Source organism: Myotis myotis, unplaced genomic scaffold (assembly GCF_014108235.1).
Source record: "Myotis myotis isolate mMyoMyo1 unplaced genomic scaffold, mMyoMyo1.p scaffold_m19_p_6, whole genome shotgun sequence".
NCBI classification, from domain to species: domain Eukaryota; kingdom Metazoa; phylum Chordata; class Mammalia; order Chiroptera; family Vespertilionidae; genus Myotis; species Myotis myotis.
This window is the reverse complement of record NW_023416368.1, coordinates 33,354,398-33,367,827: the sequence shown is the minus strand read 5'-3', so window position 1 is coordinate 33,367,827 and position 13,430 is coordinate 33,354,398. Positions and strand designations below refer to the sequence as shown.

Here is a 13,430-nt window from a genome sequence, read left to right as displayed (position 1 = left end):
GTCTAGATCCAGAAGTGGATTTCTGGGTCACGTAGTAATTCTGTTTAATTTTTTAGGAATTGCCATACTGTTTCCCACAGCAGCTACACCATTTTACTTCCTACCAGCAATGCACAAAGGTCCCAGTTTTTCCACGTCCTTGCCAACACTAGTTATTTTCTGGGACTTTTTTGTGTTGTGTTTTATTTGTTTGTTTTGGTAACAGTCATCCTAATGGTATGTAATGTATCTCACTGTGGTTTTGCTTTGCATTTTCCTAATGATTAGTGATGTTGAACATCTTTTCATGTTTTTATTGGCTATTTGTGTATCTTCTTTGGAGAAGTATGTGTTCAAGTCATTTGCCCATTTTTGAATTGGGTTATTTGTTTTTTTCTTGTTCAGATATTAGTGAACTTAAAAAAAAAATCCCTACCTAAGGATATGTTTTTTGATTTTATAGAGAGGAAGGGGGAGGGGGAGAGAGAGAGAAATCGCCTGCCTCGGTACACACCCTGACCAGGGACTGAACCTGCAATCTAGGTATGTGCCTTGACTGGGAATCAAACTCCAAACCCTTTGGGTGCACAGAGTATGCTCCAAGCAACTGAGCCACCAGGCCAGGGCCAGATACACTTTCAAAGGCAGTGCCAAGAGCTGGCTGTGCTGAGAGGGAGGAGTGAGTGAGTGGAGGAAGGAAAAAAGCAAGTGAGAGGAGAGAAAGGAATGGAAAGAGAGAGAGCCAAGATAGGTTTTGTGGAGTGAGGGGTAAGGAGAGACAGCCCCTTAATACTTTATTCAGAAAATATTTATTTATGTATTAAATATATTTTTATTGATTTCAGAGAGGAAGGGAGAGGGAGAGAGAGACAAACATCAATGATGAGAAAGAATCAGTGATCCGCTACCTCCTGCACATCCCATACTGGGGGATCAAGCCTGCAACCCGGGCATGTGCCCTGGCCAGGAATCGAACCATGAGCTCCTGGGTTATAGGTTGATGCTCAACCACTGAGCAACACCAACTGGGCCAGCAAATACTTATTGAGCACCAACTGTGTGCAGACACTTCTCCAAGTGTTGCTGTCTGCAACTGACTCTACATCCTGGCTCTTTGTGACTGCTGCAACCCTGCCCCACTGCCAGTGCCCTGCCATAGGCTCTGCGGGCAAATGGGCTTGATCCGAGTCCCTAAAGATGCCTTTGGGCAGGTTGCTTGACGTTCCTGAGCCTTAGCTTCCTCATCTATAAAATGAGGCTCATAAGAGAAATTAAACAGGTACAGTGCACAACAGGGGATGGTGCAGAGTGAGATGTGCGGCCACTTGACTGGGACAGCCCGAGCAGCTTCCTCCTCCCTGCGGCCATTTGCCCTGGGCCCACCCCACTCCAAGTGCAGCTTCCTGAGCCCTGACCTGCTCCTCTGCAGCGTCCCATTCACAGGATCGCAGCCCCTCCAACCTGGCTGGCCTCTGGCGATTGTGCTGGGTGCCCTGCAGCCACTTGATAGTGGGCAACACCTGCTCTGGACAACACCAGCCAACTGGGAGACCGGCTCAGGGCCCTGCAAAGTCAACACAGGTTTGTGAAACTTGGGTTCCCCTGGTGAGAGGGGCAAGAGGCAGGCTGGCAAGGGCAGGAGGAAGCCTGTGGGGGCTTCCAAAGGGAGGCAGACGGGAAGTACCCATCTAGGAAATGAGAAACTTGTCACAGCGAATGAGATGGGGGCCCTTCATGCTCCCCTCCCATTCTGCTCCCCACCCCTCAGGACTTCCTCAGTCCCTGTTGTCACCCATGCCCCCTGCTGCTCTCTCACAGCCAGTGGAGTGAGCTCCGTGAAGGTAAGTCTCAAGGCCTGGTGCCTTTTTGTTCTCTCCCAGAGCCCAGCTGTGCCCAACCTCTTGACATGAATTATAATTGTTCATCCCCCCCTCCCCCAGTCCCACCACCCAGTACTAATATGATTCTCTTTAGGAGGGTGGGTAGTACAGTGGATGGGAGCATGGTCAGGCTCTGACTCCCACATTTTTTATTTATTTTATTTTTCCAGGTGGCAGGATTTTATGGCTTTATTAACACGAACACAATGTGCACACAATCCGTGTACTCATTTTCTTCACTGCGCAGCCTGGCATTGGGGTTGGTGACTGATGGCCAGCTGGGCTGCTCTCCACAGTGGCTTTGCGGTTCTTTGAGGAGATGCTGCGAGCAGTCTCAGCACAGTGAGATTTGTTCCACATCAGCAGCACTTCAAGCTCCTGGATGCTGTGGAGTAGGAACTTCTGAAAGCCACGGGGCAGCATGCGCTGTGTGTTCTTGTTGCTCTCATAACCAACGCTGGGCATCAAGATCTGGTCCTTGAATCTTCTGTGCACTGTGGTCCATGCCTCTGGGTTTCCACCAGCTAGGGCTAATTGACATGTCGGTATGACTGGTGCCGGATGAACTTCTTGGTCCTCTTTTTGATGATTTTGGGCTTCACAAGGGCCTGAGGGCAGCCATCCTAATGGCTGTTCAGTGTGTCTCACCATGGTTTTGCTTTGATGATCTTGGGTTTCACAAGGGCACTGAGTAAGAGATGGCTGCCACCTCCTAGGCAGCACGGAGGAAGAGAGACTCTCCAAATTAGCTGTGCTCTCTGGGCCTCCCTTTTTCCCAGAGTAAGAGGAATAATCCCCTCCCTCCTGTGAGGAGGAAAGGCTGTAATTCTTATAAAGTGCTTGTATGAGGCTTGGGGCTCGCTTGGTAAAGGCCTGATGTTAGCTATTGATGAAATGATTAACACAAAAAGAAGTGTGCAAGCATCTTCCTCCCGCGTTGCAGGGAGCCCTTACAGAGTACTGACTGCTGACCTGCCTGTCCCCAGACCCAGCGCACAGCAGGGACTGGGCACCATTCCTCTGGGTCTCCCAGGCTGGGTTACTGAGTCCAAGTCTAGGATGGTTCCAGGAGTGGGATGGAAGGAAGGTGGGGTGGGGAAGTCAGCAGGACTGTCAATTATGACTCACATTCATGACTCCCAGAAAAGTTGGACCCCAAATAATATTTAATAACAACAATACCGCCATCAATAATAACCACTTATTGAGCACTTACAATACCAGCACCCCAATTAACACTATGTACATTATCTCTTTAATCCTTTAAACAACTGTGTGAAGTGACTGTTGTTATTCCCTTTTATGGAAGAGGAAACAGAGGCTCAGAGACCTTAATTAAGTCTCTTGCCCAAGGCAACTCAGAGGTGGATCCAGAACTCAAACCCTTGCTCTTAAGAGGTTCCTGGGGATAGCAGAGCCAAGTGACTGGCCCAGGAAATGGGGAGGTCAAGGGCCATGAAACCACCCTGATTCTCATTTCCCAGACTGGCCCTTTAGATGACTGAGGCCCTGCTGCCTATCTCAGGGGGAGCTGAAGGGCATCACAGAGCCCCCTCCAGGGCCTGGACTCCCTGGGCAATGCCCCCTCCACGGCAGATCTTCTAGCTGTGACTTCCACTTGGATGCTGGGGCCATAAATCTAGGGGAGGTAACTCAGTACCTCTCCTCAATGGCCAGGCTCTTGGAGGTTGCACACAGTGGCTAATCCCATTTTCCTCTGGTGTCCCACAGTGCCTGCAGATAGTGCTGGGTACCAGCCTCTTGCCCTAATTCCTGTCCCCCCTAAACCTGCAGCAGCACTTTGGGAGTCACTTTGTCAGGAACAGGTAAAAACAAATCTGCTCTTCTATTTCCAGGAGTTAGTCTCGTGTTGCCAGCTGAAATTGTGATCTCTTCAAGGCCATAACCCCCACGCCCTGCCCCGCCCCAGCCCCTGTTGCCCATGTGCTTGGCATGGGGCAGCCCAGTGCAGAGAATGGGCATTGCCCAGGTTTGAATCCACTTCATTACTTCCAGCTGTGTTAACTTGGGCCAGTGACCTGACTTGGTTAAGCCTTGGGGCCTCATCAGGGAAAGGGGATAATGAAAACCCTTCTTTATAGGATTGTTGTGCAGGTATAGGGGCTCATCGATGAGGAGTGTACACTTAGCACAGGACCCTGGGCCCCAAATGGGCTCAATAAATGATAGCATTTGCTACTGAAGACGGAACTTCCTCCCTAGAACAGCCTTCCCTGATCGCCCTGTTTAAAGCAGGACTCATTTTTTCTTATAGCATTTCTTCTTCAAAAGCACTCAGGCCAGTTTGTAATTATACACGTTTGTTTACTTGTCCCTGAGAGCAGGGACTGTGTCTGTTTTCCACTGCTCAACCGTTAGCACCAAGGGCAGAAACAGTAAATGTTGGCTGAATGAATGACACCCCCTCCCTGGTCTTCTTCAGCCAGAGCAGGAGCAGGACTTTCCGCCTTTTCTCAGAGGATCTGGTTTTCAGAGCGCTATATATACCTCAACCCCTCCTCCAGAGATGATCTTGCAGCTGGTGCAGCTAGAAAGGGCTGGATACTATCTGCTGTACCAGCCACATAACAGCTAGGTCAGGATAGCTGGTGGAGCCTAAGGCTGGGTCTTATACTCATCATGTTGGCCATGGTCCTTGACGAATGGTGGGGTTATTGTGGCTGCTTCTACCCTTCCAGCCATCAGCAGTTGTTTGCCTTGTGGCCCCACAGACACTCTGAGTCTCCACCAGAGCCCCTCTTTGGCCCCTCTCTTACCTGGAGCTGTGCCTGACTTCCAGAAGAAGGTTTCCTGCTTCCCACTTCCCTCCAGTCACACCTCCTTCTAGGTCTCCTTTGCCTTCTGCCTTCAACTGTAACCAGGGTCCCTTGGCCTTGGCAGATGTGTGAGGCTGGGGAAGGCACTCTGAGTCCAGATGTGATTGTGTTTATGTTTCCAGCCAGTAAGGGGTCAGAGCTCTGGACTGGAGCCGTTGGGGGAGGGGTGGTCTGGCTCCACCCCCTGCCCCAGCCTTCCCTCCCCCCATCTCCCTCCTTCAGTCTGTGTATCTGGCCCTGTCCCTTTTAGAACCCCACACTCCAAATCCTACAGCATCAGGCTGGGCCATCTTCTAGGAAGGACCCTTCCTCACACCTCATCTGAAGGTGAGAAGACCAGTGCAAAGATGCCTGGCTTTGGAATCTAAAGACTATTGTCTCTGTGTGACCTTGGCCCAATTACATCATGTGGTGGAGCCTCCATTCCATCATCTGTATAATAGGGACAACACAGTGTTGACCTGGTTTGAGAATGTGTGCACAGGGCTCTCCAGTTATTAGCTCATGACTAAGCCCATGGATGTGCCCCATTCCCAGCTAGGGCTTGCCTGGGTCCAGCTCCAGGGCAGTGCCAATCCCTGTCTCAAGGTGATTCTAAAGCAGAATTACCAGCCCTTCCTTCCTCCCGGCTGCAGCTACAAACATTTTGTATCGCCATTAGAAGCGACTCGCTTAAGGAAAGCAGAACTTCACAGGCAGTTTACAGGCTGGTCTTGTTCAGCAGTTTCCAAAAGTGGGGAAAGGTGGAGGCAGCCCGGAGCCTCCAACAAGTTGGGATGGAAGGGATGTGAGAAGTGAGCTCTGTGAGATGGACGCTTTCCCCGGCAAGCCACATGCCCCTGGGTGGGATTGGGGGGCGGGGAGAAAAGAGGGGGGAGCCCTGGCTAGACCCTGGTAGATCCAGCACCCTCCTGGAATGGCTAGGGCAGGGCTCCAAGGTGGGGATACCGGGCCCACAGGAGGAAAGGCAGCCCTAGTCCTAAAGAGGCGCTCAGCGGTCCCATCCCAACGCCCTGGGCAGACAAGGATCGCGCAAACCCTGAGAGCCTGCAGTCTGGCGCCGGGGTGTTGAGGGGGGCTGGGAGGAGGCCCGGGTTAGGGCTGCCCACGCATGCAACTTCTAGGCTGAGCAGCCCAGACGGTGAGCGCCCGAAGCAGAGATTGGGAGCCGAGAATGCCCGGCAGCGCCCTCACGGGAGCCGGCAGAAAGCTCGGGAATGGTGGTGGGGAAGTGGGGGAATGGGCCCTGGCGGGGTCTGCCTCTGCTCTTCCTTCCTACCCTCAGGGCCCTTGGTGGCGAAGTTCCCTTTCTACCCACCTCCCTCCTCAGCCGAATGAAGCAGTCAGGGCTCCGCAGTGGTTAGCACGCTCGTACTATGGTTTTAATAGACATACATGGACAAGTCGATATAGACAGATTTATAATTCTATACAGTCAGTCGACATACACAAGGACACTGTAAACAGGGGCGTGGGCAGGAGAGCTGGGTGTGCAAAGTGGGCTCAGCGAGAGGCCGTGGCCATGGCCGGAGCTCCCCAGCTTGGCTCCACTCTTCTTGCACCGCAGCTCTGAGCCTGGACCAGGGGGCCAACTTCTAGCCTGGAGAGGAGCAGAGGACCTGGGCCTGCGGGGAAGCTGGGGTGCTCAGAGACGAGCTCACCCCATCCTCTCGCCGCATCTGCGGCTCCGTAGCCTTTAAATAGTTTTCCCAGGCGCCAGGCAAGCGAGGGCTCCTGGGGGCGCGCCAGGGCCACATGCAGCTCCTCAGCGAGTCCTTGGTCCTGGGCTAGACACCTTCATTTCCAGCCCAATGCTCACTCCAACTCGGATGCGGATCTAGCTGAGGTTCGCTCGGCCGGGCCCAGCTCGGAGGGGGCGTCTTTGTTCGTAGGGGCCTAGGCCAGGCTCCAGCGCGTCCAGTTCACAGGCGCGGGCACAGTCCGGGTCAGGGCGGCGGGAACATGGGCAACAAGGGCATCCTCTTGGTGTCACTGGGCCTGGCCACCTGCCGAGGCCCGAGAAAGCGCACAGACGCCACCTGCGCCATCCCGAGGGAAATTGCAACTCATCCGTTTTTTCGCGGCACTTCGCTCCGACGTCTTTTTGTTTTGTCTGGTTTTGGAGGGCAGAGTGGGGTCCGGAAAAGCAAACACAAAACCAACCCGGAGGGGGGCGGGGGAGGAGGGGCCGCGCGGGCACACGGCGGGCGCGCAGAGCGAGGCCCCGCGTGCGTCCTCCGCCCCCCGCACCGCGCGGCCCTCGTGGCCGGCCGGGCGGTCAGCTGTTGTACTGGCAGGCGTTGAGGCCGGAGGCCGGGCCCTGCAGGCCACAGTAGCGGAATGAGGAGTGCTACTTGGACTTGAGCCGCAGGCTGGCTAGGCTCCAGCTGCACGTGTCACGGTAGACACTGTAGGGCGAGGCGGGTGTGCCGTAAGGACAGGCGCCCGGGGACATGGCCTAGTTAAGCCAGGAGCCAGTGAGGTTGTTGATGTTGTTGAGACCCGAGTTCGGCCTGCCAGGCACGGGGCCGGGGCCCATGCTCAACGGCATGGTCATGGAGGAGATGGAGCTGGGTGCCGAGAACATGCACTGCGACGACAGCGGGCTCATGGAGTTGAAGAAGGTGAAGCTCTTGGTGGAGAGCGGCGCCCAGTTGTTATGGAGTAGCCGCCAGTTATAGGAGTAGCCGTTATAGGAGTAGCCGGCAGCCCAGTTGTTATAGGAGTAGCCGGCAGCATACACGTCCACGTAGGGCTGCACCAAGCCGCTGAACTGCGGCACGTAGCCGCCCTTGCACAGGTCCAGCTGCTGGTTACGCTCGCGCTTCCGCCACTTGGCTCGCCGATTCTTGAACCAGACCTGGGGGAAGGGGGCAGGACAGGGTCAGGGCGGCCGAGGGCGGGACCACCCCCTCCTTCCTAGCCCTCGCTTCGCCTCTTTCTCTCCGAATATCGCTTTTCTTCGATATTTTCTGCCTTTTCTCCATAATGGTTGCTTTCCTGTCCCCAGGAAAAACTAGTCTTTTCCTTTTTCTCATCTTTATCCTCTTTCCCAAATTAAATGCGTTTTCTCCTTCTAATATACAGATCTTCTGTTTTAACAAATATTCCTTTTTTTCTTCCTTTCTCAACCAGGCTATCTTCTGCTTTCTTCCCCAAATGGGTCCCTATCTGTCTCCTAGATAGCCTGTCGTTTTTCTTCTCCCTTGAATACAAAAAGTATTTTCCCCCTGAAACTTAGAATATTCCTCCTCCCCCCCCATTCTTCACTCTGTTTTTCATTCCTCAGTTTGTTTCCATCTTTTTGGGCAATATTTGATATTCTCATTTCTGTCCCAAATGTTTATTTTCATTTGGTCCACACTATCTGAACCACTTTCTTCTCTTTCAAATAGTCCATTTTCTTTGTTGTCCCCCATTTTGATTCCTCCAAATATTTATTTTTTCCTTCTTTCCAAATATCTGACCTTCACTGTTTCTCTTAATAGTTGATTATTTTCTCAAATACTTGATTCTCTTGCTTCTCCCTTAAATATTTAATTTCTTCTCTGCCGCCTAAGTTTGCCAGATATGTTTCTCTGCAAATGTTTAATTTCCTTTCACTTCATACTAGTTTCTCTAACCTCCTCTCCGCTTTCTCTCACAGAATTTAGTTAAGAACCTCCTCTTCTTCCCCCACTCCTGGTCCTTGCGGATCCTCACCTATCTTCCCTCTGCCCTCCCCAGCCGTCCTGCAGCCCTGAGCTGAGTTTCCCCAGCTACTTGCTAGCCCTGTCTCTCAGCCTTCTCTAGGCTCCCGCACTGACATGGCCTGATTCCACCCCACAGCCCACCATAAACCCTGGGCAGGATTAGTGAGCTCAGGATTACTGAGTGCTGTCTTCACTCCCGTCCCACGGGCTGGCGTCCTGGCGAGGGAGGAGTGGGAGCTGGGGTTCTAGCAGGAGTCCAGGTGGGACTTTGGTCTGGCTAGGGACGTGCTCCCAATATGATTAAATATTTGTGCACCAAAGAAGAAATGATTCTCTTGCTGCGCTGGCAGGAAAGCCTTGCTTTTACTGGGAACAAAACGGTGAGAAGTAGGGTGCAGTCTGGTCTTGGTCAGAAATCTTATATCTCCAAAGGGACTCGACCTGATGGTCACGCATCCACCAGAGCTGCCCCCCCCTCCCCCGCCCAACCCCCCTGACCCCAGCCCTACAGGAAAGGGAATTAGGGCAAGGGCCCAGCTACTGACTGGTTGAATAGCTGGGAGGAGTCAGGTGGAGAATTCCAGAGATTTTGGAGAAGCCGGTAAGAATGGGACCACTATCCCAGACATTTTTGAGACCCGGAGCTTAGGCACCCTTCGGGCCTCTCGCAGGCTTCCAGGAAGGGGTGACCCGCCTTTCCCTTTCGTTTTCCGGGGGAGGCAGGCGCCGGCCACTCTGAGGTCCCCAGCGGCGGGGAACCCTCTGCGCTGTCTCGGGTGGTCCCATCTGAGTGGGCCCTGGGCCCTCCGGGGCGGGGAACGCTTCCTGGGGCCACAGGTCTTTGGACTGGGCTGCAGTAGAGCCCGAGGGTCAGGTAGGATGCGGGTCAGAGGGATTGAAGGACCGACCGGACCGCCGAGGGTGCTAGCGGCCAAAGGGCTTGGCGGCCACTGGGCAGACTGGGCTTAGGGTGGAATCTGCTACGGTGGAGAGAGGGAGCAGGTCCGAGTGGTGGGAAAGTGAAAGTCTGGGCGCGAGTCTAAGCTTCCGAGGGCTGCGGCAGAGGCCGCGCCGCCGGCCGCCTGCGTGCGCCCCGACTCACCCTCACGCGCGGCTCCGTGAGGTTGGTCCACACGGCGATCTCCTCCCGCATGCTCATGTCGGGGTAGCGGTTCCTCTGGAACGTGGCCTCCAGCTCCTGCAGCTGCTGGCTGGTGAAGTGCGTGCGCTGCCGCCGCTGCTTCTTTTTCTTGGCGGGGTCCTCCGCGCCTCCGCAGCCCGCGCCGCCAGCACCGCTGTCCTCAGGCCCCTTGGGCTCCCCGCCGCGCTCCTTCTCTGAAGCAGGCAGGACGGGACGCCCGTCACCCTGGGCTTATGCCCTTTTGTACCCGTCCCGGCTCCACCGAAGAACCCGCCATCGGCGCTGGCGGCCCTCCCTCCCGCCAGGGACCCTGATCTCGTCCCCATTTGGGGGGAGCCCGTCCTGCCTGGTCGTCGGTAGGCACCTCTGGTCTGGGTGCCTGGAGGAGAGGAGCCGAGCCGCGGGCCTAGGCTCCTGGCAGGGCAGGGCCTGCTCTCCCCGCTTGCTTTAGGCTTGAGCCCAGCTGCTAATGTCAGCGGCAATTGACTTTTAAGAGTCAGTCTAAATTGAAGGGAGGTCTCTGCTTTTCTGAGCTAGGATCTAATTTTTCTAGCCTGAAGCTAGCTGGTCAGTGGAGCATGAACTAGGTGGTATGGCCTGCAGCCCTCCACTTTCTTCTCCCCAGGGCTGCCTGGGAGCCCCTCGGGGCAGGCAGACACAGTCCTGTTCTCGGCCTCAGCTCCAGGCCTCACGTCCGGAGGCCCAGCCGCAGCCTGGGCAGCCCAGACTGGCAGACTGTCTAGGTGACCTGGAGCTCTAGCCTCTCTCCCTTGTAGCTACAAAACACACGCAGTCCTAGAAACACTGAAACATAAAAAAAGAACTTAGAAGCAAAACACAGAAGCCTAAAAAAGTTCACAGCTCTAAGCCTGCAAGCATAGAAAGGGTCAGAAACTCTTAAAAATAGTCAGGTAGGAACACAGAGCAGATGTAAAGTAAGAAGCCACAAACACACCCCTAACTGAATGCAGTGCTGTGCGTGTACAAACTCCAGGAGGCACAGGCACTTACTCCTCTGGGGTTTACAAATCAATGTGCTGTTGTAGATAGCTTTTTAACCCCCGCTCAGTAATGTCCTTCTGAGGTAATTTTTAAATCCCAGGGAAATACAACACTATAGTCAGATAACTTAAATTCCCCAAGCAACACTCCTGTAAATGGATTTTGAAAAACTACCCGAGAAACGCGCCATTTTGGATCGACTTTTAAAAATCTCCCAAAGAATAATGTTGCATGTAGGTATTCTAAATTCCAGAGAAATATACCTACTGTAGTACTTCTTTCTGTATCGAAAAATACAGTTAAAATTTAATTTTATGCTCACAGATTTGGTTTTAAAAAAGCAACCTATAACGACATATTTCTCTGGGTTTTAAAAATAAAAACCAAGCAAAGGCCATGCTTAAAACTTTTGAAAACAAAAGTACAGTCCAGCGTTGACTTTTTTTTTTTTTAACCAAGCAAACAGAACCTCTCAGAAAGTCACTTAGGGATGCGAAACAGAAATAAATAGAGATTAAAAACACGTAGAGAAACACTCGGCGGTGGATTAAAAAATGAACGCAGAGGAGGACCCCCCTGGCCGGGGAGTGGGGAGCTCGCCAACGCCGCCCGCCGTGTTCGGATGGCGAGTGTGGTAGCTGATCGCGGACGGGGAGGTCGGGCCACGGCTCGGCTCGCGCGGCCCGCCTGGGCCCGGGAAGAAAGGCTTGAGTTAGGAGAGTCCGGCAGCGCGGAGGGAGACGTGGCCCGAGCAGAGTCAAGCCCTGGCCGGGCGGCCAAGCGGCTCCGGCTCCCGTGGCGCGCGTGGGGCCGGGATCCCAAGTTGAGGGGGGTCTTGCCTGGAGTCGGGCCGCATCCCTTGGACCGCTCTCCCTCGCTGTCCTCCGTCTGTTTTCCTTTCCTTGAGGTTGTCTCCACCTCGACCCCAGTTTGCTTTTCTGACTTTTATTGCCGCCCCCCCCCTCTTTGGTATCTCCTCAATCTGTCACCCACTGTCGGTGTGTCTGTCCCCTTCGCTGTCTCTCTGGATACTTTTCTCTCACTCACCACCTTCTCGATCTGCTCCTTTCATTTGGTTGAGCGGCCCCATGGCACCCCAGTTGCGAAAACCTAATTTCCCCCGTTCTATTCGCTCCTCATCAAGAGGGGCTGTCCGCCCCTCCGGGGGTAGGTCCGTGCATCTGCCGGCCTCAGGGCGCGTGGGGGCCGCGTGGAGATGCCCCCGGAGGGCACTAAATGTCCGCTCCCTAAAGCGTGTAAATTTCCGCGTTCACGGTCAAATGGAGAATGGGGAAAAGGACCGGTCCCGACGCGAGGCGCGGAGGCCGGGCCCTGCTCCCGGCTCTGTGCGCGGGGCAGGCTCCGCGTGCGCCCCGCGGGGAGCCGAGCTTACCTGGCAGCTCCGTGTCGGACGACTCGCTGGCGGAGTTCTCGAGCGGCTCCCGGGGGTCCGCGGCGCGGGCTAAGTGGAAGGCGGGCCCCATGTCATGCGCCGGTGGCTGCGTGGCTGCGGCGGCCGGAGCCGCTCCAGGCTCATGCCCTCCTTGAAAGCATCCATGGAGGCGGGGACCGTGGCGGGCGCTCCGGGGGCGGGGCAGGGCGCGCCGGGCCGCCCTGGCTGCGATCTGCGGGGACAAGAGCGCAGTGCCTAAGCGGCCGCCCCCCGGGGCTGCCCGCGCCCGCAAGGTTGCCGCGCCTGCCCCATGGACCGCCTGGGGCTGCGGGGCCAGGCGGGCGGCAGCAGCAGCGGTTTCTCGCGACCGGGCGCCCGGCTTCGCGCTCCGCTCCCGCCGCTCGGGCCTCAGCCGCCCGCCCGGCCCCGGCTAGGGCTCCCGATCCCGGGCCGGTTTCTAAGGCTCCGGACGGCGCCGGCAGAATCTGTCTTAAAGCGACAGTGCGCACCTCCAGGTTCCAGCAGTCCCTGCGCCAGGGGTGGTGGGTGGGGTGGGCCCGGGTGGGAGGGGGCTGGGGAGGAGGGAGCGAGCGAGCGAGGGAGCCAGGGAGCGCGGGCGGAATCCAGCCCCGAGCCGCCCGCGCTGCCGGCGCGCCCTCTCTGCCGCCCTCCCTCCCGGCCTCGCCCGCGCCCTCCTCCTCCCAGGCACCTTCCCGCCGCCTCCCGCCCCTCCCCCCACCCCCCGCGGCCTCACCGGGCCTCTCCCTCCTTCCCCGGTGACACACCGAGTTCTCCCTGGGCCGCACAAAAGAAACGCGTCTGGCCTGCAAGTCCGGCGCGGCTTGTGCCCACTTCGATCCCCAAGTGACTTGTTTCGCTCAGAATCAACTGCTGTCTGGGCCCAGAGGTCCCCAGCCCCTGGGCGAGAACAGCTCGGGATGAGTGAATGTTCACCGAGCAGGAGCGCACCGAGCGGGCGCCTCCGAGCCAGCCAGGGCAGGGGCAGAGCCCAGGGCCGTCCGTCAGCTCCCAGCAGCGTCCTCGTCGAGGGGCCGCCCGCCCCTCCTTCCTCGGCCTCTTCTCCCGGGACCTGCGCCCGACTGAGTGACAGCAGCCTGTGCTCTAATGGGCCCCCGGATGCCGCCTCCTAATTAGCTTGGACCCTCTCCCCCAAGGCTGCTTCTTAGGCCCCCGCCTCTGCACCGCAGTCAATTTTCCGGGATTGGGATAGAACTGATGGCTCCTAATCAGATGAAACGTTTCTGTTGGCTTCAGTCCGCTGGCGAGTGCAGCAGGAGACCCCAAGAGCCCCGCTGGGGCCCACGACCTCTTCTATAGGGCTCTCTCCCCCTGTTTTGCACCTTTAACCATCTGACCAAATCCACTTGGCGGGGAGGGCCTTGGCAGCCACAGGGTGGGCCTGTGCCCCCTTCAGGGCAGGTTTGTAGCCGCCTGGGGCCTCCCCTTGGGATTCCCAGAGCTGCAGGCACCCGCCTGGCAGGCCAG

General features: G+C 56.1%; 1 protein-coding gene and 1 pseudogene across 1 annotated transcript; both read right to left on the bottom strand.

Annotated features, from left to right (window-relative positions):
- Nucleotides 1-2,040: 2,040 nt before the first annotated feature.
- Nucleotides 2,041-2,481, bottom strand: LOC118657902 (annotated as a pseudogene).
- A 3,659-nt stretch (nucleotides 2,482-6,140) lies between these two features.
- PITX1 (paired like homeodomain 1) lies at nucleotides 6,141-12,460 on the bottom strand. Its single transcript, XM_036314253.1, is given in 4 exon segments — nucleotides 6,141-7,556; nucleotides 9,491-9,723; nucleotides 11,925-12,039; nucleotides 12,042-12,460. Coding segments are annotated over 4 exon segments (978 nt in total). The 5' UTR covers nucleotides 12,090-12,460; the 3' UTR covers nucleotides 6,141-6,974.
- Between the last annotated feature and the right edge of the window lie 970 nt (nucleotides 12,461-13,430).